Source organism: Vitis vinifera, chromosome 18 (assembly GCF_030704535.1).
Source record: "Vitis vinifera cultivar Pinot Noir 40024 chromosome 18, ASM3070453v1".
NCBI lineage: Eukaryota > Viridiplantae > Streptophyta > Magnoliopsida > Vitales > Vitaceae > Vitis > Vitis vinifera.
The window spans coordinates 6,789,370-6,812,727 of record NC_081822.1 but is presented as its reverse complement, the minus strand read 5'-3'; the positions used below and the strand labels follow the sequence as shown (position 1 = coordinate 6,812,727).

The 23,358-nt window shown below is 38.1% G+C and overlaps 4 protein-coding genes across 4 annotated transcripts; 2 read left to right on the top strand and 2 right to left on the bottom strand.

The window, feature by feature from the left end:
- The first annotated feature begins 210 nt into the window (after nucleotides 1-210).
- Nucleotides 211-6,545, top strand: LOC104882510 (putative lipase ROG1). Its single transcript, XM_002283524.4, has 10 exons — nucleotides 211-727; nucleotides 980-1,047; nucleotides 1,352-1,422; nucleotides 1,594-1,863; nucleotides 2,747-2,907; nucleotides 3,008-3,063; nucleotides 3,291-3,343; nucleotides 3,413-3,542; nucleotides 5,425-5,522; nucleotides 5,828-6,545. Exons 1-10 carry the CDS (start codon nucleotides 480-482, stop codon nucleotides 5,897-5,899), a joined length of 1,227 nt encoding a protein of 408 aa, XP_002283560.1. The 5' UTR covers nucleotides 211-479; the 3' UTR covers nucleotides 5,900-6,545.
- A 103-nt stretch (nucleotides 6,546-6,648) lies between these two features.
- Nucleotides 6,649-8,590, top strand: LOC109121451 (EPIDERMAL PATTERNING FACTOR-like protein 2). Its single transcript, XM_019216311.2, has 3 exons — nucleotides 6,649-7,856; nucleotides 7,944-7,981; nucleotides 8,124-8,590. Exons 1-3 carry the CDS (start codon nucleotides 7,748-7,750, stop codon nucleotides 8,376-8,378), a joined length of 402 nt encoding a protein of 133 aa, XP_019071856.2. The 5' UTR covers nucleotides 6,649-7,747; the 3' UTR covers nucleotides 8,379-8,590.
- Nucleotides 8,591-14,674: 6,084 nt separating this feature from the next.
- LOC100250651 (ergosterol biosynthetic protein 28) lies at nucleotides 14,675-18,144 on the bottom strand. The gene is made up of 3 exons (XM_002285496.5): nucleotides 17,868-18,144; nucleotides 17,057-17,263; nucleotides 14,675-14,993 (listed from the first exon to the last, which is right to left on the bottom strand). Exons 1-3 carry the CDS (start codon nucleotides 17,980-17,982, stop codon nucleotides 14,920-14,922), a joined length of 396 nt encoding a protein of 131 aa, XP_002285532.1. The 5' UTR covers nucleotides 17,983-18,144; the 3' UTR covers nucleotides 14,675-14,919.
- Nucleotides 18,145-20,045: 1,901 nt separating this feature from the next.
- LOC100245533 (uncharacterized) lies at nucleotides 20,046-22,878 on the bottom strand. The gene is made up of 2 exons (XM_002285506.2): nucleotides 21,730-22,878; nucleotides 20,046-21,074 (listed from the first exon to the last, which is right to left on the bottom strand). Exons 1-2 carry the CDS (start codon nucleotides 22,350-22,352, stop codon nucleotides 20,354-20,356), a joined length of 1,344 nt encoding a protein of 447 aa, XP_002285542.1. The 5' UTR covers nucleotides 22,353-22,878; the 3' UTR covers nucleotides 20,046-20,353.
- Between the last annotated feature and the right edge of the window lie 480 nt (nucleotides 22,879-23,358).

The window sequence follows — 23,358 nt, the reverse complement described above, 5'->3', positions numbered from 1 at the left end:
ACCGATTATAGATCAATGCAATTTCTATTTTTTCAAGTTGGGCGAACATCCGTTGACTCAATAATTTTTTCCAAATATGATTTCTAGAAGATCGAAAGGTCAACATCTTGATCCTCATTATTCAACCACTTAAAAGCCTATAAATAATATAAATATGAATCGACTAAATTTTGAAATCCAACACGCAGAAGGCTCATTTAATCAATATTTTGTTTTTAAATCAACCGCCAAAACTGAATAATGAGAAAATCAAGAGGAAAAAAAAAAGGGAAAGGCGGACAACAAAGAATAAAGAAGGCAAAGCATTGCGTGTCGCGTCCTGTTTGTTGGAACGGAAACGGGAGACGGGAAGAAGAGGTCCACGGCAGCAATCACAGGTCCTTCCAGAAGCAGTAGCACTGCCATCGTACAGGCTTTTATCAACACACCACAATCTCCTATATATTACGCGCGCACACGCTTTCTCTCTCCAGAAATTCATGGCGTCTTTGGAGTTGCGGACGAGTTCCGAAACTGCGGATGAAGCAGGGTATGGAAGAAGATCCAGCAACGGTAAAGATGAAATCAAGGAGAGTAGGAAGATTAGGAAGAGAAGGGCAAAGTATGTGCCAAAATTTGGATGTTTCAGATCAGAACACGATGAAGGTCTGGAAATGGAGGCCGATTGTACTGGAGAGCCTTCCAATCCAACTCACCTTGTTATAACGGTTAACGGTCTCATAGGAAGGTTAGTTCACTTGTCCATGCTCTGATTTCTGCAGTAATCTAATATTAACAGACTGATTAATTAGCTTTAGGAATTATTCTAATGTGGCTCAATAAATGCTTATGTTTGAAGTTACAGGGTTTATATGTTGCTGGTTGAAAATTTTCCTCTTTGCTAAAGTGATTTTAATAGGTTATATTTTGAATTGCAGTAGACTCCAATTCCCTGTGTGTACTTGTATTTGTAAATTTCTTTTGTTTTTACATAGTGCAGTGCTCAAAATTGGAAGTTTGCGGCTAAGCAATTGTTGAAGAAGTATCCCAAAGATGTTATTGTTCACTGTGAGTTTTATTACCCTGGAACCTTGTTTTTTCAGTATCAGTTGTAATTTGAGATTTAAACTGCAATTTTTTGGATTGTTCACTGGAGGGATCATATTTTTTAGCATTGGATATTTAAATCTTTTCAATCAATACAAATTTTCTTTTAGATAGTGGATAATTTATTTCCAGGACCTCAGATAAAATGTTGCTGGTTTGTGATATTTTAATCGTACAGGGAATTCCTGGACTGAACTTTGATATTTACTACATCACGGGCTTCTGTCTAAATCTGGGTTGCATTTGATTACTGTGAAATATGCAGGCAGCAAAGCTAATTATTCAATGTCGACATTTGATGGTGTTGATGTAATGGGCAATCGATTAGCAGAAGAGGTGTGTCAATCACATCATTAAACAACTTTCCCTTCGTCTGATAAGTGCCTATAAAATTTCTCTTATCAGGAGTAAATATTGGTCTTATATATGGTTTCCGTTCTTGCAAGCTAAAATTGGCAATGTGAAGCTTCCATCAGGGAAGAAATGACAAAGTACTATTTCTTTCAGGTACTATTGGTCATAAAACGATACCCAGATGTTCAGAAGATTTCATTTATAGGCCATTCATTAGGTGGGCTGGTAGCAAGATATGCTATAGCTAGGCTTTATGAAAGAGATGCCACAGGAGAACTTTCTCAAGAAAATGGAGATAAAAAAAATGATAGATCTGGTGATTCATATCTCCAAGAGAAATTAAAGGGCAAAATTGCTGGATTGGAACCCATGAATTTTATTACCTCTGCAACGCCACACCTTGGTTCAAGGGGACATAAACAGGTGATTCATTTATCCTCTGCATGCTCTTCCACTTTTATTTTCTTATGTGAAGTTCCTTTGAGATATTATTCACTCAAGAGTTTTCCTTATTGATGTTATCTGTGATCGATCTGTGGAAATTTGTGTGTAGAAATTTTGAAATTTGTCCTTATGTGAGGTATGGCTTCTCTGTCAAGAAACCTTTTTAGGATTCACTATTCTATCTTGTTATGCTTCATTGATTAACTTGTTCATGGACTTTCCTATGAGACTCTTATGGGAAAACTAAGTAAATGATTTAATTTTGATGAATTAACTGGAAATAACTTGTTTGTCAACTTCTATTCTCTGAATTTCATAATAATCAGTCAAAAGTGAACTTCTGCTAGTTTCCTTGTGAGACATCAATTAATTTTCCTTGTGTTTTTGAAGTTTTTCTGATTGATATCAATGAGAGATAGTATCTATACCATAAAAAAAAAATACATCTGCGATTACTCTGCTTTAGTCATTAAAGATTTGGAAAGGGCTCATGAGAAAGATTCAGGGAGGTCAAGATCTCTTTTGTGGTGAAAGACTTTCAACTCCACATCCTGACCATGCGGTTCCCTACATCAAATGTTTGGCTTATAATCAGTTTTTTCTCTACTTATAGTTGTTTCTTCAATTGCAACTAAGTTTTTTTTTCTTCTTCTTTTTTCTGTTTATTATAGTACTTCTGAAAACACAACAATATAGGGAATGTTTTCTCCTTTACGGAGATAGTTATCTATAATAACAGTGCCAGTTGAGCAACATGAAAATAAAGAACATACTCATGTCCAACTGCTGATATGCTTTTTAAATTACGACTATAGCTCATCTTCATGTGGTTCATGTATTTTTAACCAGTTTATTTTTTCAGGTCCCAGTTTTCTGTGGCTTTTACACCCTGGAAAAAGCAGCATCTCATACATCATGGCTTTTTGGTAGAAGTGGGAAACATCTGTTTTTAACCGACTGTGATAATGGAAAACCTCCTCTTCTTCTTCAGATGGCTGGTGATTGTGAGGATCTTAAATTTATGTAAGCCCTCATAATCATAAACTAACTATAACAACATATGAGTGCATCCTGTGACAGCAAATGGTTAAACGTGGCATCACATCTCATCTTATTTCTGCAGGTCTGCTTTGCAATCCTTCAGGCGCCGTGTTGCATATGCAAATGCTCGTTTTGACCGTATCCTGTTACACTGATTTATCTGTTATATGGTTCAATGTTGATGTCTATTTGTTTAATAGAAAATATTGGATATCTCAACTTCTAGACCTGATCTTGACATGCCTAGATAATACTGCAAGAATGAAAACTTGAGTCAGGGAGACTGCTTAATCATTTAGGTGTACTGAACTAATTTTTTGTTACATACCCACTTGCTAATTGGGAGACCTTTACACCTTTTATAGACATTGTGGGATGGAGTACATCATCAATACGGCATCGAAATGAGCTCCCAAAGGTAATTCTTAAACCTTATAAAAGTGCTGAATTACATGTTGAGTTCATCTCACCGTGTTTTCTTTTCCAGCGTCAACATTTTGCGCGAAATGAGAAATACCCACATATTGTAAATGAGGAGGTAACTAAAATTTCAAGTCCTCAACAAGAAGTCCCTTTGAAGGTCAAAGGCAATGGACGCAAATCGATCGACATGGAAGGTTTGTTACCTATTTGTCTCTTTGACAAGTTGTTCCAGGCTATTCTTTATCACAAGCTCATAAGGTCTTGTTGAAATTAATGTTTCATGTGTACTGTTTTGGGAATAAAAAAATACTCAGGGTAAAATCTTCAGTGTTTAAACAGGTTGGTCTAGAATACAAGAAGATTACATATTGAAGATTTTAAAAGCTAGAGGTGCATAAATAATGCATAAAATGAAAGTCTACTTCAGGCAATACCTACTCAAAGCTTCTGGAGTGTATGCTGAGCCAAAAAACCGGTAGCTAGTCTTGTTGCTCTAAATCACACAGCATGCATAAAAAATAAAAATAAAAATTGCACTTGTGCAACCTAGTTAGATCCAACTGTAGCTCTTGGCCTAATAATTCATGCAAATGAGTGAATATTGAGGGATAATTGCCAGAAGATTCTAAACAAGACTAAGTATTTGAAACATTCATATTTTTTTAGCAATATGGTTCCTATCTCTTTCCAAATAGGCACATTATTATTGGATAAAAATTAGTAACAGTATAGGATTTTGATAAGGGAAACTTTAGTGGTTGATTCTTGATGGATGTAGTATTTGGGCTCAAAAACACTTCTTGTTTGAAGGATGTGAAAATTAACTTGTGAGCTTTGAAATACTTTAATTAAGCAACTGGATTTTGGTAAGAAATATTTTGAGTTATTGATAAATTATAAACTTTAGACGAGCATTATTATATGGCATAGGATGTGAAAATTTACTTGTGGGCCTTGAAATACTTTAATTAAGCAGCTGGATTTTGGTAAGAAATATTTTATGAGTTATTGATAAATTACAAACTTTAGACAACAGCATTATTATATAGCATATGGGATTTGGAGGTTGTGAAGGAAGTCTGGAAGGGAGCCAGATTCAGGCAATGCTTTCAGAACCATTCTTTTAATAGAATTTTTGCCCTTAGGTAAGGCATAAGTTGAGTTTAGGATCAGAATTGAGAAACCATTTACTTTTCGGAGTAAGTTTGTGTTATGTCTTTGCATGGGTTGAAACTGCAATTCTTTTAGGTAGGAGTCATTAAAAGAGAGTCAAGCAAGGATCTCTCATCATGTGAGAGTGATCTCTTTTGGGTTAGCATCGCGCTTCTTCATGTGTTCTTTGTGACCATTGCTATCCTTTGCACAATTTTCGTGTTTCTTCAGTACTTGAACTACACTGAAAATACAATTCTCATAGTGAAGAAATTTAGATGAATTTTTGAATTGAGGATTCCCTTCAGTAGCTTAGACTGTTGTTCATGAACTTCATATGTGTAATATACATTAGCTTTCCGTTTGTCCTGCCATTAAAGAGGATTACACTGTCAGAACCTTGTCAGTGAGATCCACCTTAATAGCAACTTGACAGCATTATGATGTGCTCATCATGTGCTTCAGAATAAGGTATACACACTTTAAGAGAGCATTTGTGAGATTTTCTAAGCTTTCTTTCCTTGCTTTATGTCTCATTCTCCTTGATTATGAGTTAGTTTTCCACTGAATATGGTATTAAATGAAAAATATCTAACTTTTTTACGATGCATTCATGAATTCTTAGCATTTTAGAAACGGGTTCTAAAGAGTCCATAAATCATGAGTTTCCTCGATTTTGAAGAACCCTCTGCAAGTCTGTTTTCAATTTATTGGATGCTGGGAGAAGTTTTCTTCTGATTTTTCCTTTCATGCCAGTTAATGGAACTGTGTAGGTTACTTATTTCTCAGAACTCTTTTATAAGAGTTCTGTGCCCTTGATTGCACAAGTGTTCTCAGCAATAGTTAAGATAATGAATGACTTGATTATTCCAGCTCCTCAAACACTCTTGTCACTGTTTTCATCATTGTTTACAACAATTGCAGAGGAAATGATCAGAGGTTTAATGAAAGTGAGCTGGGAACGGATTGATGTCAACTTCAAACGAAGTACACAAAGATTTCTTGCACACAATACCATTCAGGTAAGTTCTGCTTTCTCTCAAAATCATACACTACATATATATCTAATTCCTTTTCTTGTCCTGTTGGATGCCACCAACAAGAAAATTCATTGCCTCCTTTGTTTTCACAATGCAAATTGATTTCAGTCTAGAGGTCGACTCTTGTGCCTTTCCATGTAATCAAGCATTCATAATAGTTTCTACTAGATTCATGCTTATTGAATTTACTAGAAGGGCTTGCAAAAATCACTATCTTAAGCTGGTAGCCTGAACATAATATAGAAAATATGCTGGTATAGGTGACATTTTCCTTTTTCTGTGTTCAGGTTAAAAACTATTGTATCAATTCTGATGGGAAGGATGTGATCCTACACATGGTTGACAATTTTCTCTTATGAAGGAGCCTAATTATTCTTTATTTCCGAGATGGGCTTGGCATGTGCTATGCATGTACTCCTTACCTCTTTGCTGTCTCTCGGATGCTGTGAAAGTGTTTTTATGGTGGAGAATCCACTAAAAAGCTTGCATTATTTGAAACAAGTACTTTGCCTGTGTAATGAGAATCTAAGAGGCAGAATAGGCGCTTCCCGAAGAATGCAGGTTTTCCAGGAAAAGGGTACCCCAAGGAAAGGGGTTTGTTGAATGGAAGCATCTACAAATGCTTGCATGTAATTTTTATGCAGTGCATACCTTCAAATAAATATAAGCTTCATATTCAGTTTGGGTGTAGAGTTGCGAGAAAGGATATAGAGGTCTATCAATCAAGGTTAACCGGAGCACAGGATCAATAACATTTCACGTAGATGGAAACTGTGCCAGTTATTTTTTGGCTTTTTATTTAGATTCATGTTGATTGTCTTATTTATTGTCCCAACACCTATTAGAGGCTCGGCCAACATCCTATGAAGTAAAAATAAATCCTAAAATCTTGCATACCACTGCTGGTAGTAGGTTTGACACTTGAATTCTTGCATTGGTTAGAAAGTTGAAGCAGGATTCCTTCAGTAAATAACTTAACACTTTATATTGGAGGGTGTTCTTCTATTTGCTATGCTTAAAATTGTTCAAGTTTAATAATTCTTATAGTATTCAGTTTCTATTTTAGATATAAATTTTATGTTTCTGCAAGTTGTGACTGTACTAAAACTTTGGCCAGTAAGAATGTACAATATATCTTGTCTAGTATAATCAGGCGTTCAAGAAGATCATCACCTCATTTTGTTCATCTCATGCTTCTAGTTATAATTTAGTAAATAGTTGAAAATATCTGTGGTCATTATGATTGATTTATTTATGGACTTTAATATAATTAACTTGATTATTAATTTATTTAAATAAAAAAAAATGGGTTCACTGCTCTTTCTGTGGAGATGATTTTTGGAGAGAGCCTTCCTTTTCACAAGAGTTTGCGTGTGGGTCGGCAGATAATACCACATCCACAGTGCCACCACCACATTCTCTCTTGGTCACGTGCAGTTTCCGTGTCACTGTTCATGAAACAACCTCATAGTCGCTGTAGATACCTACCCTCGTCTACATCTTCCCTAGGGAAATAAATATGCTCTTTTGGTAGAGAGATTGGCGTGTTGAAATGGAACTGCATGCATGCTCGCTTTCCGAAATTTAAACAATACCGGAAAAACAAAAGATGCAAGTGCCCAAAGCCCAATCCAACAGCAAAGGGGAGGAACGAAATGACGGGGAAAGAAGGGAAACGAAGCCCCACAACCCCCACCTGTGATTTGCGATTGCTTTTTCTGGGAAACAATCTATCATCTAGCATTTCTGCTGTTTTTTTTGTTGTTTTTGGTCATTTCCTTCTTCTATTCACTTCTTCCATCCACATCTCCTTTGTACCATACCACAGCCCTACTCTTATTGCTGCTGTCCTCCTTTCTCCTGCTACTGCAGTTCCTTTTCTGCTGGCCACCTTGGTTTTTTGGGGGCCCATCAAACGAGGTTGAGGTCCTTCCCTTTTCGGACTTCCTTTAGTTTCTTTCTTTTAAGCCTCTGGACAAGTCTTTTTGCCTTCCAAGTTCCATCACTGATTGAGAATTGGAAGATTAAAAAGGAGTTATCTTATCGCGTAATGGAGCTGGCATTCAATCACTGAACCTCTCTTTTGGACGCTTTTCAGATTTTGTTTTCTTCTCTCTCTCCCCCTCTATTTACTTTATCCCTGCTCCCACTTCTCTCCCTTCCACTCAAGGTTCTACACTCGGAGGAATCTCTCTCCCTGTCCAAAAATGAGCTGCGTTCAAAATTGGGTTTGTTGCCACAGGAATCGGCAACTAATCATTTCCCTGCTCATTCTCTTGGCTTCCAACTTCACCCAAGAAAGGTTCATGGCTGAAGGTATGTATGTGGGTGCTAGTTAAAATTCATGCAGTTTCATTAAGAAACATTTTTCTCAACTGCACCTTCCTGTATTATGTGTTGCAGGTAGACTAGTGTCCAAGCTGGTTGGGGTAGTAGCTCAGGTGAGAGAGATTGTAATTCTATATCAATAACCTCCTCTATCCCCTTTACCCATTAGCTTTGGTTTGCGCAAAAAAAAAAAAAAAAAATTCCATGCTAATTATACAGCTAATTTTTCTTATTTTTATTATTGTCTTTCCGTAGACGTATAAGGGGAGGGAGGAGATGGTGGTGATGAGAAATCAGATAGGCTCAAGGCCACCAAGATGCCAGAGAAGATGCAGCTCTTGTGGACATTGCGAGGCAGTTCAGGTGCCTATTGTTCCGCAGCTTCACAGCCACAGAACAAGTCATTTCTATGCAGCCCCTACGGTTGAATACTCCAGAGGCGACTACATATCCAACTACAAGCCCATGACTTGGAAGTGCAAGTGCGGCAACGCCATATTCAATCCTTGATTGATGTATAAAACAAACAAGCAACGTGTTTGAGAACAAGAAAAAATCACTTTTTTTGAACTGTGTATATGACATGATCAATTCAACACCCTCCCTCTCCTACTCCATGGCAGAGAAATGATATGTAGAGTTGTTTTTTTTTTTCTCTCTCTCTCTCTTCAATTTCTTCTCTTCGTAAATCACATTGAACGGTCAAATTATCTTCTGCATTATTTTGCTGCCTAGTTTTTCAATTTTTGGTTACCCAACAGAAAAAAAAAAACAACAGGGTTGGTTTGAATATGTGTTTTGCAGGGTTAATATGAAAGGTACATGACGACATGCTTATTTTAATGAGATAAAGATGTACCATTTCAGACAGTTCTGTTTTCGTATCTTACAAGATTTGTGCTACAGATGGCCTAGCTCCTCGAAGGGATAAAACACCATACGTAGCTCATGATATCATACTGTTTCCTTCTGTAATCTTCCACATTCACCATTCAATCTAGCAAGCCCCACGGATTAATTCTGCTTTAACACAAAACAAGGCTACTATCTTCACCCCCTCAATTTAACGGAAAGTGTATTTTCTTTTCGATTATTATAAGTAGACGCATAAATTCATCGTCAAAAGTTAATGTTTAAGTTCACTAGCAGCCGTGAAGGGAAAAGGCTAATGGTTAAACAACGAATGCCTTGAGCCATGGTTGTGGGTGTTTGAATCTCAGGAGCGTCCTTGGACCTTGTACTGGTGAGGAAACAACAATAAATGAGCTCATGAATGTGGCACTGAAAATACCAGATACATAAAAGTGGAGAAGGACCGACTATCCATTGTCATCATTTCAACATTTGTCTTCTCTTCACTCTCTTTCAATCAGAATGATGCCATCTTTTATGGTAACTCTTTTCCTGGTTACTTCCTTTCTCAAACCCAAATCCATTTGGCTGTCTGACGTGACCACTGCCCTTCAAGCTCTTCCAGTTAATATAATATATATTTAAAGGCAGTAGTATAGCTGTGCTTTCCCACAAGCACTTCAGAAAGAAAGAAAGAAAAAAAAATCTCTTCTGAATTCCTGAATCATATCATAAGCCATTGTTAGATTTTGATGACTTCAATTATATTTGGTTTAATCCAAAAAGTTTGCAAGTGACACATATAATGAAGAAAAATTATAAAATTTTTTAGGAAGTCTATCAGTCTATGGTAGGCCAAAGGATCAGGCCGATAGGCGATAAGACTTTGGTGTGGGATATAGGAATTTTCATGTAAATTTATATATTCTTATTCTCTTTTACCATTATTATTGCTTCCATAACAGCCTTCCAATTTATATGATTTGGTTTTACGAAGGGGTGACGACATATCTCAAAGTATTAAAAAGATTGGGCGGACGCTAGTGGAAAGTGAATGGTAATTTCACAGCTTATCGGTATGCGTGGAGGGTGTTAAAAATCATTTAGAACTTCAATTATCAAAAATTAAAAGGTTCAAAAAATTAATGATGGTAGTTTTATTTTATATTATGTAGAAACATAAAAATTAATAAATAATTCTCAATTGCTGGCCAAAGAGAAAAAAAATGAAGAGACAAAGTCGAAAGTAATAATATATGTCTATTTTCCTATATAAAAAATTGATAAAGGAAAAAGGTAAGTTGTCGTGTTCAAAGGGCTGTAAAATTAAGTGGACCTTCTACTTTCAAACACACTAGCGTGAAATGGCTTGAAAGTTCGTTCTCTTAAGTGGAACTTTGAATCCTTAGTCAACTCTTATTATTGAAAATGTGATGATGTCCGGTTGTTCTTTTGACTTCGAAATAAGTTAAATTGCGCAGTAAAATGGTTATTTGATATGCAACTAATATTGAATTCTCATTCTCACTATCTATTGTGACATTCCAAGAATGATCTCGAGAGTGTGGTGGCAGTAGAGAAATTTATAATAAAATATTATTTCAGTTATAATGACTTATTTCAAATATTATCCACCTTGAAGAAGTATTGTTTATTTTGAGTCCACTAAACTATCATCGATTTAAAAGTCCTTTATATAGATTTAAAAGCTTATATATTTATATATATATATATATATATAATGTTAAAAACCTTATTATGTCTTTATAGTACCCCACATGATAATTATACAAATAGATATTCCTTATAATACCAAATAAACTCATATATTGATATTGAAGATTGATTTCAATATGTTGGCTTTACATTATTTGAAATTCCTTTCCCCATTGGATGTACTATATCATTGTCATTAAATTGTAAAATCATGTAAAAATTTTAAAATTTATTTTTAAAGAAGCAAAAACCCTTCAATATAAGATGAAACATTTAGTAGGAATTAGTTCTTTAATTCAGAGAGGGCGCATGTATAGAGTTTTTCTTTTACATGTGTCAAATGCAAGGTGCTAAATGCAGATATCTTGCATGGGCTGTGGAGTTGTAGGTCATGTTATGATCCCAATATGTTTCCCAACTCCTTATCAAATGGTTGTTATCTTTTCTAATATTATTTTGAACTTGACTTATCTTTTTACTATTATTAATATCATTGGGAATTATGGAAAGTTTCTTTATGACTTTTCCTTCTATTTAAAATGATTCTCCAATTAATATCAACCTTGCTTAGGGTTGAATTGAGATGGTACTGGTGGTTTTATTATGAGGCTCTTTTTTAGTATTTGACATTTCCTCATCTATATTTTCAGTGAATAAGAGGAGTGGTTTCTCCACAACTCCACTCTTTAGGGGGCACTCAAAGTTGTCCGATGTGTTTGATTATTAGTTTGAGATTGATGAACACTTGGCTTATTTCCGACAACTCAATCCACATTCTCTAGGTCTATAGGCTGTTTGCGTAGTCTACTTCTATGGGCTTTTTGGTTGACTCATTCTACATCTTGTCTTGCCCATTTTGAAATAAATCCAGTGCCATATGTCAATGGTCAAGCTGGATCTCTTTTACTAATCTATCATATAGTAAAGGTCGGTGGCTATGTTTGTAAATGTTGGAGGTTGTACATGCTTTTATTAGTACAAGAGCTTTGGAAGTAGAGGTGATGTTCGCAAGTTGGCGTATTGTAGTTCAGCACAATTTTTTTTTCTACAAGTATATGTTTTCTCTATATTTGTCTTAATAATTCTTTATCTATAATATTAGCATGGAGGTAATAATGGGAGCCGTGCAATTCCAATTCCCATTGGGGGAAGAGCCATAGGGGAAGCAGGAGGGCCGACACAAGGTTTGTCACTTTGTTATAAAACGTCGTCGTTTAGACTGTCCCTGTGTAGGAACCAGCAAATGGATAAAATATTAGCAGGCGGGGAAGCGCCATGTTGTCTCATCTCGCTGGCGTCTCAATCTCCTTGAGAGTGTGGGAGTTGCTGGGAGTGAGTGTTGTTTGGGGGGAACTCGCAACATCCACAACCCTTCCACCACCCACTCACTCTCACTACCTTTTCTGGCTACTGCTTTCGGTGCCTCTGTTTGCTCCACTGCTCTCCCAATTTCACTTGCTTCATACCTACACGCATACGCCATACATCCAATTCCGCGCTATCAAACCTTCCCTCAGTTCTTTTCCCTTTTCACGGATCTATAACCCACTTTCCTTCAGGTACGTTTCTTCCACTTCCTCGCTGTGATGGATGGTTGCTCGGATTTTCAGGTGGATGAGATCAATACGACCTGAGTTTTCTGGAGGTTTAGGGTTTGATAATTGGTTTTTGGTTCTGGTACTGAAAGGTTTGTTGTTTGCCATTTCCTTTCTGTCACTGACCAATCTACTATCTTGTTAACGTGTCTAATATTGAGTTATTCTTAGTTCAATATAGGAGAATTGGGCTATTTTGAGCTGTTGATGAATGGAATTTTCCTGGAAAGTGAAATCGACTACCCTTTTTGTGCGTCCTTTTAATTTGTTCCTATCCAAATACTAAAAGATGGTAATCAATTTAGATGGGACGTTCAACTCATCTGTCTGCATATGTAGAATAATAACTGGTTTGGGTTGAGGATATTGAGTTTTCAGGAATATTGATTTCTTGAACTGATTATGTCGAATTCTAAACAAAGTATAAATATTTGCTTTGAATTCATTACTGTTGTTTTCTGAATATTTTCTTGCAATTACTAATTCAAATCCTCCTTCACAGATTGAATTGGGGAAATCCATCATGTTGAGGCAGTCACCTAGTAGAAATCAGAGGTCAAAAGGCTTTAAGTTGAAGCCTGTTCTTCAGATATGTGTGTTGCTTGTCATTTGCATATGGTTGCTTTATCAAGTCAAGCACTTCGGCGATAAAATGGCATACAAGGGGAGCACCAAAAGGATATCAGAAAAGGTAGGGAGTGGGCATGAAATCAGGAGACTCGGGAGGAAGGACCTGCATCCTGAACTGGTAGAGGAAGGTTTAGAGAATGAGAGACATGGAGAGGGAAAAGAAGACCCAGAAGACGAGGAAGAGGAAAGCAGAGCCGAAGAGAATGGGGATGAGGCGAGAGGGGCTGGAGATGATGAGATGGATGGGCGTGATCAAGACAGACTGGAAGAAGAAGAATCTGATCAAGGAGAGGATTTTGTAGATGAAGAAGAAGATAAGGATCGGGAAGATGGGAGTGAAAGGTAGGATGTTGAAGGCAGTCAAACTGGTTGAAGGGACTACTCAAAAGAAGGAATAGCATTTTGAGAGTTGAAGATGCTGGAAAGAAGAATTGGAGCAGGTAAATAAAAGTAATGGCACCAGAAAAGGTCAGAAGTTAATTTTGATGACAATAACTCATGCCCAAAACCACAAGGAAAACAGCTGGAAACAGTGCTTCTGGTTCTGGAAATCCTGTGCAACTTGGCCTATTCTGATGATATCTCATATTTTACTTCATTACAGAAGCTGTCTCTTATCAAAGAAGATGAAGTGGACAACCAAAAGTGAACAATAATTTAACATCAATGCAAGTAGGAACCCTATTTTTTCTTTTTTCTTTTTCTTAATTGAAACATATAATCTCTGTAGTCAATTCAAGATCATGATGTAACTTCAAATGGAAGTTCTAATGAAGTAATAGATTCCAAACTCTTTCCACATTGAAACAGGATGAGGAGATGTAGAAACGGAGCATCAATAATAAGAAAGGATCTTCTCAGTTCTCTGGGCCTGCATTCTATAAAATTTCAAAAAAGAACACGAAGAAAAACAGACTCAAAACAGATTTCCTCACATACATAATCAAATGGGGATTTATATGACCAATAAAGCAAATTCCTGCAAAGACAAATGGTGGACCAACCTATTGGAATGGCATAAAGCCTGATTTCAAGTTGAAGATACCTGAAGCCTAAAAACATCCATCAGCTTGACGGCTAGACATGATGACTGGTTCAACACTTCAATCTAGGGGCGGGCATATTAGGCTTGGGTTAGAGGTTTTGTCAAATATTGAGCCCAACAGAATACAATCGAACCTCCGTGGAGGAAAACACAAAATGATTTACCATTTCACAAACAAAATTTTATTAGTAGATAATGCTTTGCGACACCACTAATGGGATGTTAATGAAATTGAATAACTTCAATTCACAGAATGAATTACTCCTTGGCTTTCAGCACAATATCATCTTTATAAAGCAAAAGTCAAGACAAACCCCCCTTTATAAGCTTGTGCTATCGAGATATTTTTCATTAGATCCTAGCTCCAAATTTTTGATGAACAGTTGACGGGTGATATGGTTAGAAACATTTCAGGCATTGAACCATTGGTTATTTCATTTAGAAAATGGAACACTCCAGGACTGCTGTAACATACAGCAGAAAATTGATCAGAGTTGAGATCAGCACCGGATGTTACCCCCACAGGTTGGCATATTGAAGGTTCCTGCGATTGCCAATCTGAAGCCCGAACTAGTTGATTCAATATATAGTTGTGGTTGGCAAGATGGATCAAGTTTTGCGAGCAGTGTTTTCAGGAGCTCTGGCCTTCTCCTATTTACACTTAATCATAAACTTGGGATTTGCCATCACTAGGAAGTCAGAATCCATATAGCCTTAATCCTGTTTTTGAAAATTTTCTTCAGTAACCCGAAGAGGTAAAGATAATAAAACACAACATGTATTGAGCCAGTAAAATAAAAGTTCATACAAACATCAAGTTCATGTTTAGTTCTTGAAAAGCAATAAAACAAAAAATATAAAATAAAATAATTTTCTTATATTTTGATATCATGGAAAAATATAAGAAAAAAAAAATAGTAAAGGGAAGGGAAGGGAAGGAAAGCGCATTCTTAAAAAATTCAAGAAAATGTTAAAAGATTCAAATTTAATTTCCTTTTTCTCAAATTTTCTAATGACAACAAGGGCCCTTGAGAAAGTTCAGAAAAAGAGACATATATAGTCAAAGATGCCAACAGTCAGCACTTGATCACCCAGAAATTCTTAGCAAGTGTTTTCACCTGTAAACATAGCCCTCAGGCATGTACAGGATGGGAAAAATGTGAATGAGAAACAAATCCCGCAAATCTCTGCATGCTGAAAAAGTAGAGCATATTCAAGAATGCTTTAGGTTGACCTGTTGACGTTGATGTGCATTCCATTGCAACAGCATCCATACTATTGAGGTGCCTGAATAGGAATAAAATGCTTTAATAGTTTGAAAGATAAGTGTAGTCATTTTCAATGTGCACACTTAAACAAGAAAGTAAGCACATGAAAAATCAGATTTAAAGATTATTCAACCTAGCTCAAGCATAGTTAAAGTCGATATGCATCATAGTCAAGCCAAAGCTACCGTAGCTCAAACCATGCAAATCTTTGAAGGCCATTTTACATCAGTCTTGGCCTCTGGAAAGCCTACACAACCTTGCAAAGGCAAAGGTCTCTTCACTCATAAGACTGAAACTGCAAGGTTACTTCCCAACCATACAGGTCTGGAATTGACATCTACTTAATAATATAATAACTAAGCCTCTAACTATGACAATATTGGACAAGAAACCTTAAAATGTAGCATATTTGGTAAGAACAAAACTTGATTGGACGCAACTGATTCAGGCTTCATAGATAAGCTAACAGTTCATGGATATTCAATACTAAAGTTCATGAATAGATTGATCTATGTTACCAATGTATATAAGGAAATAGATGCACAAGAACTGGGACAACAGACTGCTGCAATCTACATGAACATCCACACAAACTGGTGATAAAAAGGCATAATCTATTTTGCAGCTCAGTAAAACTTCGAAAAAACCAAGCAGTTTCTTCATCTCCAACTGAGAATAATTAAAAACAAAAAAAAGAAGAACAAAGGAAGGGAGTGGTATCCACATTTGAGCATAGGTCTCTGGAAGAACTGGCAGAAGTATTGCAATAGAAGTGAAAGGTTCTAAACAGATAAATGAAGCATTGGAAAAGAAAAGGAAAAAGGTGAAAAAGAGTTGTTGACGAAATTAGAAAGGAAGGCCTAAAAGCACATAACCAACAAAGAACACAATGGATTGGCAGAATAGAATTGGGAAAAAAAACAAACAAAAATTAGTGGTAACACTAGGCCAATGGCCACAATGGTGATGATGATAAATGATGCATAAAAATGTTGACCAGGAGAACACTCAGAGTTTGAACCTGGTATCCTCTGTTTGAACATTCTGGGATAACTTAGGAATTGATGGAGGCTCAACCCCAAGTTAAATGTTAAAGAAAATGAAGCGACCTATTTATAACTAGGTGTAAATAAAGGGAAAAAATTTTTGGAAGCAACTTCTAAACAAAGAAACAAGATAACATCAAAAAGCAGATTTAAACATGACTTGCTGCAGTATGGATAGAAACCAACTTTAGGTGAAATATTCTGTATACACCAAAATGTAGTGAGATCAAGCTTCCAACAAGAAGAATGAAGATTTACATGTGAGGATAAATAACAAACAGATTCACATATTGATTTTTCCCATGGTTGCTTTTTTCCTTTATCTTCTGCAATATCACTGAAGTTCAAGAAAATATAAAGGTATGAGCTGGAGGTCAAATATTTTTCCATCCTATTTCAGAATCTTGTTTGGTCCATCCTTAGAATCTAGGAGGTATTAACCAGCACAATGAACACAAGATTCTAACAACATGAAAGACGGCAGCTGTAGAAGTGGAGTCTAAAGAAGAAATAATCACTTATAAACTATGTTACATGGACTTGGGTGCAGGTGTGTACCTAAGCATCAAATCTTAGGACATGGGTTTCGAATAAACAATCTAATTTATCTTTCAAATCCTTGGGCCCAATTGAGGTGTCTTAAGCAAGATAGAATCTCCAACATGAGTCCAAGGTTACTCATTATGAAATAGGAATTTAGTGTTCGTCCTTCCTTTGCTGGGTATATCAATTGGATAAAAATCTTATAAATGGGCACATCTAACACATCCTATATAGATATAGTGAACTGAAGCAAAATTTAAAACAGAAGGGAAAAAAATGATCTATGCAATATGCAATCACATATCAATAATTGACTGAATTCTTACTGTTGCAAATTTAAAATGGATCATATTCCCAGTTTAAATCAACATTTAGCACCACTAACAGAGTATAGGAAACAACAAATCAAGGAAGCACATGAGTCGAAGCAAAAGGAATGAAAATATAAGATGAGGTCGAAAATGATGTAACATTATATGAGAAACACTCATACCTGCAAAAATGCTTACAGTTGTCAAATTTGCGATGGCCATTGTCTGATATATTAGGTATTCCGTCAAAAAATGACCAAGGGCATAGATGAATGATAAAAAGGTAGCCAAGTAGAGTTGCTTGTTGTCGAGGTTAAATGCACAAAGAAAGCAAAGAGTACAAGTCAAAAGTGTCCAAACTCCAAATGTCCTTCCATGAACTTCAGTCACTACAAAATCATTAAAATGGGCAACCTTTAAGAGAACGAACCAATTCCAATAACTAAGCTTGCAGTGCTAAAATGAAGAAAATTGATTTAGCACTAAAGGAGATGGTACATGGATCTTTGGTTCATCTATCAAGAGTAAATTCACTACTTCTGATGGCTATTTCATTTTGATCACTCTATTTCACATTATCCCTGTAGGATTATAGTTTCATCTGGCGTCATTTTAGGATGAGGACAAATGTGCCAAGGAGATAGATCATCCAATACATATTATCCTTCTAATTGGCAATTGAGTAGTGGGTTGAAAACCTCATCTCTCAAGCGCCACAAGAACACCAGATCGAATCTTGCCAGCTACATTATTCCTCAGTCAATCAGTGGATAATACTTTAGTTTTACTGTGTAAGAAGGGTTTCAAACTTTTCTTTTTTAATTTCATGTTTTATGGGGTTTTGGAAAATTTTGCATAAGATATCAAATCTACAATAGGGAAAGAATAGCGTAAAAAGGAAAAAGAAAAGGAATAAAATCAGAGATAGTTGAATGGAGAAAAGGGAAAATGGATGAACAAATTTAATGGAGAGGGGAAGGTAAGCAAGCTCACTGGGGGATTTGGAGAAGACGGCGAGTCGAAGAGCCCATATGTCGAAGAAACCGAACCAAACGGAAGCCAATCTAAGGGAGCCCACTAGCATCAGCCACCATCCCAACGCCCTCATTTTCCCTTCCCCTCCTCTTCCTTCAGTGTAGTCTGTAAGGTCAGGTAGGCAACTGCTACGAAACTACGTCGTTTTGGATTTTTGCATCACCACAATTTGTTTTGTGCCCTCATAAATAAAAATATGTAGAAATAATCGGAATGGTTTGCCTTCATTTGACAACTGGCAAGTGACGACATTGCTTTTGAAATATAATAAATTGATGCTTCAATAAAAATTAAAAAACGTTAGTGAGAGAGTTAGACACGTGGTACACTGCAGTGGTTGCCAATTCATTATTAGGAGGACCACAAAATACACTCACCACTTGTCAGTATTTGTTGAGCCTAATTTAATTAATTAACTCAGGAGTTAGGACCCGATAGAGTTTACTTTTCAGCGTCATCACACGGTAATCTGATTCCCAAAGGTTTAGATGGGAAAGGGGAATAAAGCTGCGATCGTTGTAAAATATGAGAAGAAAATGTTGAAAAATGAAAATGCGTGGAATGGGCAAAGAAGCTTTGTGCTTTCCTTGAACTCCGATTACAATTCCAGGGTCCCACCCCAACCCTAAATCTGGAAGTGGGTCCATATGTGGTGAGACCTTACTCCTCAGAACAGGCATGGCCCTGTAGATGGAGGCTGGAGCACAGGTCATTAAGAAGCCTGGACGCCCTGGTCTTTCCCACCCGTGATTCTGCACTCCTCCGCGCTCTCTCTCAACAGCCATATATATTTCTTTTACAGTACAGAAACCATTCGTTATCAATCCCAGCAATTGAAGCATTGGCACAGCCCCCAAGTACCATGTGCCTCTCACCTCATCTGACACCCCTTATATACAAATTATTTATAAAATACTTTATATAAAGATGTAGAATTAAAACATAAAAAATTGCTAGTATGACTAAGATAAAAAATAAAAATAATCAAATTAATATACAAATTCAATGAAAATAAACTCTTAACCTTCTAATTTATACTATTAATAATAGTCAATGCCACTGATGGCTAAGCTAACCGATTTTGACAAGATTATAACGTGGTTAGATAAAGAGATGAATTGACGAGAGAGATTAGATTTAAGTTGAGGTCGTGGGAGAAATTTTTGCACTTCCTTTAAATATGAAATCTTATGGGAACAGTAAGTACAAATTATATAGGTTGAGTAAAACTGTATCAAATCTAAGACGCTGAATGAGAAGGTAATGTTGATAAATAATATTATTGGGAGGTGGCACCTGGAAAAAGAGAAGCTGTGGAGGCCCATACCACTGCAGTTTCCACTTTCCAATAAAAGCTGAGACATGCCTTGTAAGACCCACAGCAAGGTAAGTGGCTCCTGACCGCGAGTTCCGACGCAGCGCCAACCCCACTGCCCACAAGGCCACAACCTCTGCTCAACACTCAACTGCGTGTGACCTCTCAACTGTTTCAACTGTAAAATTTTACCTCTCCCTGTCACACGCTCGTACAGCCATTGTCCAATCCCATCCCCCCACCACACACCCACATGCCTTACTGACTCGTCTCTCACCTTCTGATTTTGACAACCCCACACTTTGTTTTTACTATTATTTTCCTTGTCAGAAAGTCAGTAACCACTTGGGCCTCTCAATAACCCTCCTTATGCACGACAACAAAGCTAGGAGCAGGGGAGGGGACCGCCGCTCAGCGCACGCACAACCTACAACACATACCCACCAGGCTATTACCATAACTTTTTTTGTTGGTTTTTTTTAATTTCCTAAGTTTGCTCGTGCACAGATGAGGATCCGATCTTGTTGCCAAACACACCTAAAATCCATGTTCAAAAAGCACTCTTTTTAGTTTGGAAGTCAGCTAATCCCTTATTTAATTACACATGCTCAGCACTTTAATGATGCTTGATTCTATGCAACCCACGCTAAATTCAAGGTCCCCCATAGCGCATTACAGCTATCATCCACATTTATCGTAATTAAGTAAAACACAGGTATCTGCTGCGATCAGGTCCGACGTGCTCGCTCAACAACCCCCGCTTTTTCCTTGTGAGTGTTGTAGATTCCACTGCATATTGAAAACATAATGGAGAACAAGGATAATGAACGAGGCCTCCAGATGCCAACTAATAAATTGACAAACCATAATAACAATCCTCTTCTTACATCTAAAATTTAAAATATTGAGTCAGCGACTACAATATTAGAACCCAAAAATAAAAATAAAAATGAACACAAGCCACACAAATAAAAACAAAGCGTGCCCTGTCAATCTCTCCCCCCACCGGCTGTACAGTCTCTAGTGATTTGTTAGTAGTAATAACTCTCACGAGGATGGAAATAAAAAAAAATCCACTTAAAAAACGGTTGGAAGAAAAAAAAAAGCCATCAGAACAAACAACTCTGAATCAGCCTAGCAAATCCTGGTGCTGGCACAACTCCTTTCTGAGCTTGTGAGAGAAAAGCCTGCAAGCATCCATGCTAAGATCAACGGCTGCGGCCAGCGCCACGAATGCAGCTGCATCTTCTGTGCAGTTCACGTGCTGCACACTGATCTCCACTGATGGCTTACTGCATTTTCCCTCACCTTCAACCGTCGCAGACATCACAAACCCTCTGTAGCTGCAGTATGGCCACAACCCGTACCCGAAATCTCCGCTGCTTCTAGGGCTGCAAGCCGGCGACGTTGCGCTACCAGGAGTCGCACGTCCGTTGCTCCCACCGCCCAAGTCTATTACGAATTTCCCGCCCTTGTTGCTACCAAGAGTAGACTCCGATAAAACTATGCCTGCCGCACCCATTCCTCCATTAGTATCTGGAATTAATTCGAACCTGTAACCCAGCCCGTCACTGGAACCTCGCTCGCGCCAGGCCTCAAGGCGTCCCCAGGGCTTCCATGTTCCATCCCCGGGACGCAGAATGAGCCAAGAACCAGGGTTCGATCGGCTGACTCGGTCAGAACCAGGTGAGGCTACAAAGGGTGTAACCATTGAAGCAGCGGCTACTGGAGAGCCAGAGAGGTCGTGAACCGTGATGGACCATCCCTTACGCTCCCTTCCGGGCCTTTCCCTCTCGCTGCCGAATGAACTCAACCAGGTCCTTGAACTAATGGTTTCGGACTGTAATGATCTGCAAGGCAAGGCAAGGAATGAAACAAATTAGTTGTGACAAGCAAAGAACAAATACTCGAAAAGTAACCCCATAGCTTTCGTAAAGCTTTCTGATAGTTCGAAAATCGAACGCTTTGATTCCTTAAAATTTGAATCAAATCCTCCTAAATCGACCAAAGTGAAAAGTGCCGACACCGTACACAGTTCTGCCTTCATCTTTGCGGCACTTACAACGAAGACGTTACGTTTACAATTACAAATATAATCCGCGCCACTTTAGCTTTATATTTCGTTTCAAAGGAGTAAAGTGAAACGAACCACCTTCGACTAAAGAGAATGGCCGGCAGAGCTTTACTCTTCAGACATTTAATTTTTAGACATAAAACGGGTAAGGAAAGAGATTCGATCCATCGTTTAAACAGCCGAGGGACGAATTGCTAATTAAAACGGTCAAAAAGGAATTAAATGAATGATATCCTAGTTCTTGTTTGGTGGCCAAGAAAGTCTTCATATTATGTTGTCTTTGCTTCTGAAAAATTAAACGCATAACAAAAATGGGCACATTTCAGACTTGGTTGACTCGAATTCTTCCTATCCCGATATCAAAGCAAAAGGTGCAAGATTCACGCAAAATTTTCTACATTTTCTCAACCACCAGACTGAGATTAACTAACCTGGATCTCTGATTTGGGCCTCCGGTGTTCCTGAAACTGAACTTGCAAGTAAACACGGGTTGTCGAATGCTCCCTTGAATCTGAAAGACTTGTGGGTTGCATTCGGGTTCTCCATCGAACTGAAATACGAATCTGGGATCGGGCTCGGATTTTACATTCAAATGGAACTGCGCAGACGAACCCTTGGTGCCCTTTCCAACCGAAATCCACCCATTGTGAAACACACAAGGCCTAGTTTCTGTTCCCGCCAGATCCAACGGAACTGTAACTCTCCCCAATAGTCTCCCAGAATTTACACCGCAAGTAGTCCCTCTCCGCCCAGTGTATACCGCAATCTTCAGGCAAAGTTTCCCCGCGAAGATGGATTTGGCGGCGAGTTTCTCCAGATCGGCCTTGCTCAAATGAAAGCTGGCAGCTAGAGTTTGGACCTGACCGTCCGGGAACTGATTCTCCGGAGGAATGAAGGGGACGACAGCGGTTTGAAGAGGAAAGTTCTTTAGTTTTATTTTGCAGAAGCAAGGGGAGGAAGAAGGATGCACGACGGAGCGAGCAGGTTTGGAGGCAACCGGAACCTTGAGAGCAAGATTCCCGACGAGAAGGCGCACGAAAGGACAGGGATCCATTGGAGCACTCCCACTCCCTCCGGCGACCGGTCAACAGCAGTCGATTGTATGTGAGATACACCAGGAGAGAGAAAGGAGGGGTATAAGGTTTAAGGAAGTGTCAAGAACATGTGGCGTAGCACAAACAAAATGCGCCTGGGATGCGTATAGTACACCTAAATATCCTAGGCTGCAACAGGCTGGCATAGGTGGGCAAGGTTCCATAGGGATGCGAGCGCCGATAATGGATGAACTGGTGCGCATTGCGCACTGCCACCATCCACCTCTATCTCCATCTGCTCTCTAGGCTCTCCTGTCTCCCACTCCCTTCCTCTGCTCGTAAATTCCAAAGTCGTTTTATGTAGAGCGGATGGATGGATGGAAGGATGTCTCTTTTGGTAACCGAAAACACTCTCTCTCTCTCTTCCCCACTCTGAAAAACTTTCTTCTCACTCTAAGGGGTACGGAGAGAGAAAGAGAGGGTTAGGAGGCATTAGTTGCACGCTGGTTGGACTACAGCTGTGTACAGGCTGTCTTAATGCCAGTCGGACCGAAGTTGACGGCATCTGAGATCCACCTTACCTCACCAACTTCCCTACCTAGCCTCGGCTCCACCTTTTCATTTTCATATTTCCTTTTTGTTTTACTTAACTAATTACCCAGCCTCATTCTCCCATGGGGCTCATCTTGCACCGTCCGATCTAAGATACTGATGCGACAGCTTGTACCCGTGAGCCAGATAGGCCCCACTTCCTCCTGCTCATCTCATCGCATCAGCCACTAAACTAAATAATAACAATAATAATCAAAGCTGTCGTTCCATCCAAACAAATTTTTAAAAAATGGGTTGAAAGCCAGCTCGAAGTTGGCCCAGATCCGACTCGAGGGAAATCTGAAAGCACACAGGAGTGGTGGGGTTGGGTTGGCAGGAATTCCCCTTTTTTGGAAATTTTCGCAGTTAGCGATAAGATTACGATTCTATTAATTCAAGATAATATGAAGGGATTGAGCGAAATTTATGAAGCGA

Coding starts and splice junctions, on each gene's coding strand:
- LOC104882510 (XM_002283524.4), top strand. CDS start 480: ATGGCGTCTTTGGAGTTGCGGACGAGTTCCGAAACTGCGGATGAAGCA. Junction 3,064..3,290: donor TGCAAATGCTCGTTTTGACC/GTATCCTGTTAC, acceptor CACCTTTTATAG/ACATTGTGGGATGGAGTACA. Junction 3,344..3,412: donor ATCGAAATGAGCTCCCAAAG/GTAATTCTTAAA, acceptor TTTCTTTTCCAG/CGTCAACATTTTGCGCGAAA.
- LOC109121451 (XM_019216311.2), top strand. CDS start 7,748: ATGAGCTGCGTTCAAAATTGGGTTTGTTGCCACAGGAATCGGCAACTA. Junction 7,857..7,943: donor AGAAAGGTTCATGGCTGAAG/GTATGTATGTGG, acceptor TATGTGTTGCAG/GTAGACTAGTGTCCAAGCTG. Junction 7,982..8,123: donor TGGTTGGGGTAGTAGCTCAG/GTGAGAGAGATT, acceptor GTCTTTCCGTAG/ACGTATAAGGGGAGGGAGGA.
- LOC100250651 (XM_002285496.5), bottom strand. CDS start 17,982: ATGAGGGCGTTGGGATGGTGGCTGATGCTAGTGGGCTCCCTTAGATTG. Junction 17,264..17,867: donor CGTCTTCTCCAAATCCCCCA/GTGAGCTTGCTT, acceptor ATGATTTTGTAG/TGACTGAAGTTCATGGAAGG. Junction 14,994..17,056: donor AACTGTAAGCATTTTTGCAG/GTATGAGTGTTT, acceptor ATTCCTATTCAG/GCACCTCAATAGTATGGATG.
- LOC100245533 (XM_002285506.2), bottom strand. CDS start 22,352: ATGGATCCCTGTCCTTTCGTGCGCCTTCTCGTCGGGAATCTTGCTCTC. Junction 21,075..21,729: donor GGCCCAAATCAGAGATCCAG/GTTAGTTAATCT, acceptor CTTGCCTTGCAG/ATCATTACAGTCCGAAACCA.